This window comes from Engraulis encrasicolus, chromosome 5 (genome assembly GCF_034702125.1).
Source record: "Engraulis encrasicolus isolate BLACKSEA-1 chromosome 5, IST_EnEncr_1.0, whole genome shotgun sequence".
Classification (NCBI taxonomy): Eukaryota; Metazoa; Chordata; class Actinopteri; order Clupeiformes; family Engraulidae; genus Engraulis; species Engraulis encrasicolus.
Window position 1 is genome coordinate 10,487,075 of NC_085861.1, and position 4,128 is coordinate 10,491,202.

Consider the following 4,128-nt stretch of genomic DNA (forward strand, 5'->3'; position numbering starts at 1 on the left):
ATCCTGTGCATTAGTTCCACAGAGAGTAATGTGTTGATACCCACCGTTGACCCTGCTAATGTTGTCCTGGATTTCGCCTTGAGTGAGGTACTCTTCATAAATGTCCTTTTCATGAGAGCCATTGATCTGGGGAGAAAAATTATGCATTATCCTTTATCCAGGCACAAAGTCCATCTCATATGCTCTTAAGCAATTCACTGCATTCCTTCATTAATTTATCATGTGTGTGTGTGTGTGTTGCCAGCTTAGCTAACCTTCCTGTAAGCCAGGGCAGCCTTGTCTGAGCGCGCCTGGTGTGTGTGTGTGTGTGTGTGTGTGTGTGTGTGTGTGTGTGTGTATGTGTGCGTGTGTATGTTGCCAGATAAGCTAACCTTCCTGTAGGCCTGGGCTGCCTTGTCTGACCGTGCCTGTGTGTGTGTGTGTGTGTGTGTGTGTGTGTGTGTGTGTGTGTGTGTGTGTGTGTGTGTGTGTGTGTGTGTGTGTGTGTGTGTGTGTGTGTGTTGCCAGATAAGCTAACCTTCCTGTAGGCCTGGGCCGCCTTCTCTGAGCGCGCCTGCCGCAGCATCTCCTGGTAGATGGCCATGAGGTGCTCCTGGACGCTGCTCAGCATGGCGTTGGGGTTCCGCAGGGCCACCGCCGTGTCCTCCACACAGCCCGCCTCCACCGCCTCGTTAATCGCAATCACAGCAGCGTGCACTGCTCACAGGAGAGACAGAGAATGTTAAATATTATACTAGTACTATACTATACTATACTGGTGATGCTTCAAACACAGTAGCATGAACTGCATGCTGTCAGATTTATCACTGGTGATGCTACAATCATGAACTGCATGAGAGACAGTGAACATTAAATACTATACTGCATGGTGTCAGATGTATTACAAAGGTGATACTTCAATCACAACAGTGTTTATTGCTCACATGCCAGACAGAAAACGTTACATACTGTGTACAGTACTACGTGCTGTCAGATGTACTGTATCACCAGTGATGATTCAATCACAGCAGCGTGCACTGCTCACACAAGAGACAGTGAATGTTAAATACTATACTGCATGCTGCCAGATGCATCACTAGTGATGACCCAATCACAGTAGCATGAACTGCATGAGAGACAGAGAATGTTAACACTGCATGCTGTCAGATTTATAACTGATGATGCTTCAATCACAGCAGCGTGCACTGCTCACACCAGACACAAAACATTAAATATGTTATGCCATCAGGTTAGAGTAGAACAGAATGTCTTTTACGGTCACTACTATGTATGACTTATACTATACATACTGTATACACATTCACAACCATGCTGTGTATTAATTACCTGAACTGTACATGGAGAGGTGATTTCAAAAGTAGCTAAACTACCCCTCTGATGGTTGGTACTATCATTACAGATTGCATAGTTCAGTAAAAAAACAACTAAATGTGACACCTAAATGGGATCTCCCACTTTAGAGGCAAGTTAGTTCACATACTGTAGTATTCTCTTATAGTGCACAGTAGTACTCTGTAGTTTCAATATGTGGTCCCCAAAATAGCCGCCCCATGGGCCCCATGTTTACATTTTGCCAAGGGCCCCCAAATGATTAGAACCACCACTGCTGTAGTTTCATGTAACAATCAACATGTTGTTGAACCATACAGCACCTGCAGCCTCATCCACAGATAACTCGTTGGCCAGAATTCCTCCGATCTTGCTGAACGCCGGCATCTGAATGCCATACTTGTCCAGCTCCAGCTTCATGTTGTTGATCTCCTCCTCTGTGGACAGACAGATCCAAGCCCAAGCACATTCCATTAAGATATTGACTCATGTGTATTGACAGTAACTTTTATCGTGACATTGTTTTTACTTTAAAAGAGTTAATCAGGGTGAAGCCGTACCTGTAAACTTCACCTTTCCATACAGGTCATGGATTTGAGGGGCCAGACCCAAACGGAACAGGTAATAGCTGAGGAAACAATGAGGGGTTGTTTACACCTGTACTATATACATCAAATAAGCTGCTCACTATGAAAAAAGATAAATCGGCTGGGCATTAAATGAAAAATAGCATTATGATTGTCCGACAATTAGTTAATCTTTGACAGGGTGTTACAATTATTCAACGGAAAAACAGCTTTAGAAATGTCTTTTTATTCAGTATTTTCCATTATGGATACCCTATAAGAAACAGTTCAGTAGCAAAACCTAAATGGAAGCTGTAATGTAGTCACAGATATTGAAAGAAGAAATTTAAATTTGGAAAATTCCAAAACACCCCGGGTTTTCTGTATTGGTTTTGATTAAACAGGTCTATGCTTGCTTTGGTCCTTCCACACACGTGCACACACACACACAAAGAATTCCAAATCCTACCTGAGGGCATGAATACAGTACACAACCCTGGGCATGTTCTTCTTATCGTAGATATCTGTAGTCTCAGGGTGGAAAATCTGGGTGGGGAGAGGCATTGCATTTCATTCAAAATTTTAATAGAAAAAGAATTCAGTACATTTTTGTATTTATTTAAATATCTGTGTGTTACATATGCTTGCATATTTATTTACCGATGGCAATCCAACTTCCACCATTGCATTGCGCCAAAAATTAATGTTGTCTGTATGACGGAACTGCAGTCCAGTAGCCTAATTGAGAATACCACACAAAACATAAAGAGAGTTTTCCCAGTGCATACTTCACATACATACAGTAGGTCATGTTTTATTATACATTATACTCACTGTGTTATTGTATGCATTAGGCTATGTGTACCATATCTTGTAGACATAATCATACCCCATACATAATCAAGTATTAACGATTACCCCCCCCCCCCCCCCCACACACACACACACACACACACCAATATGTAGTAACACTAAGGTTGTTATCGTATAAAGTTGTATTTTAAGAGGCTATGGCATCAGTGTTAATTTTTTTTTTTTCCAGCAAACCTTGTATCGCTCCTGGTCCAGGTCATAGATCTTCTTCAGGGGAACTTTTTTGGGGGCAAAGCAGTTTCCCAGCTTTGCCAGTAGCACTCCATTTCTCAGGCCCTCCTCAAGCTCAGTGGGAGCAGGAAGCTCCTCACTCAGACATGCTTCCATCCACCTGGTGCACAGACAAGACAATCATAACAAGTGATACACTTTCAGTCATGAATCGTAGTATTCCTCAAAACAATGGATCAGACAAAGCCACTAGAAACCAATTTGAAAGACACAGACAGCCAGCGACAACAGACTTCCCCAGCAGTTTACTGAACGACTAATCTCAGTTTCGGTCAAACGGTTTCACATACCTTTTAGCCTCTTCCAGACGACACAAATACTGATAGGCCACGTTTTGAATACGCTGTTCGTCCATTTCCTCGGCTGTCAACCGCTCATCTGTGTGAGAAGTATACCAAACATAAGCATAATGTATAAACCCTACAAACAGCTCATTGGCACGCATAGAAAACAGGAATGTTGAAGGCCAATTCAATTTTTCGAAAGCAACGAGTGCTAGTCCGTTTGAAAGACTGGCATGCATGTTCCAGGTAACATTACACTGCGTTATCAATAATGATAATGCTACATGTGAACAAAAAATACTTACAGCCTGAGCGTGTCTGTCCACACGATTCAGTCATGTTTTGCTCCGATACAAATATCACCGATTCGACTGTTCCAGTAAACGCCCTCGTAGTAGTAGTGGATGGGAGTTTGTTAGCGATAGCTAGCAACACACTTGCACCTTAGCTGACCTTGATGTTACAAACTTTTGCATTTAGTTTGAAATAAGCATCGATTTCCAAAGTACCAACAACGCGCGGCTTTATAGTTGTCTACAATTTAAGTTTTGTTTGCTAAGTTAAGTCTTGTACGTGGACTACGTTCCTACAGTTGATCCTAGTCAGTGCTGGAATGCGATTCCTCAAAAATATGTCTGATCTCTGGTGTTGAGCTGTTTACGTTTCTTGAAGTTTGAATGTCCCGCTGGCACACCATTGGCTGAAAATAGGCGCCTCCCCATTGGCTCCTGGGTTTGACAGATCGCCATGCATTGTGGGTGCTGTAGTAGGCATCTTGAAATATTTATTTTGCAGTGGAATACTTCGGGTGTTGTGAGTCATGAGTCACATAAACAATAATGTAT

General features: G+C 42.4%; 1 protein-coding gene across 1 annotated transcript in view; it reads right to left on the bottom strand.

Moving 5' to 3' along the window:
• The window catches only part of iqgap3 (IQ motif containing GTPase activating protein 3), a 41,418-nt gene extending 37,510 nt beyond the window's left edge, over positions 1 to 3,908 (bottom strand). The window contains exons 1-9 of the mRNA XM_063198653.1: positions 3,589 to 3,908; positions 3,290 to 3,377; positions 2,943 to 3,099; positions 2,556 to 2,633; positions 2,365 to 2,441; positions 1,890 to 1,957; positions 1,653 to 1,766; positions 518 to 696; positions 45 to 126 (exon numbers count right to left, since the gene is read on the bottom strand). Coding sequence (XP_063054723.1) covers positions 45 to 126; positions 518 to 696; positions 1,653 to 1,766; positions 1,890 to 1,957; positions 2,365 to 2,441; positions 2,556 to 2,633; positions 2,943 to 3,099; positions 3,290 to 3,377; positions 3,589 to 3,622 — 877 coding nt within the window. The 5' untranslated portion in view covers positions 3,623 to 3,908. The remainder of the gene's footprint in view (positions 1 to 44; positions 127 to 517; positions 697 to 1,652; positions 1,767 to 1,889; positions 1,958 to 2,364; positions 2,442 to 2,555; positions 2,634 to 2,942; positions 3,100 to 3,289; positions 3,378 to 3,588) is intronic.
• Positions 3,909 to 4,128: the final 220 nt, after the last annotated feature.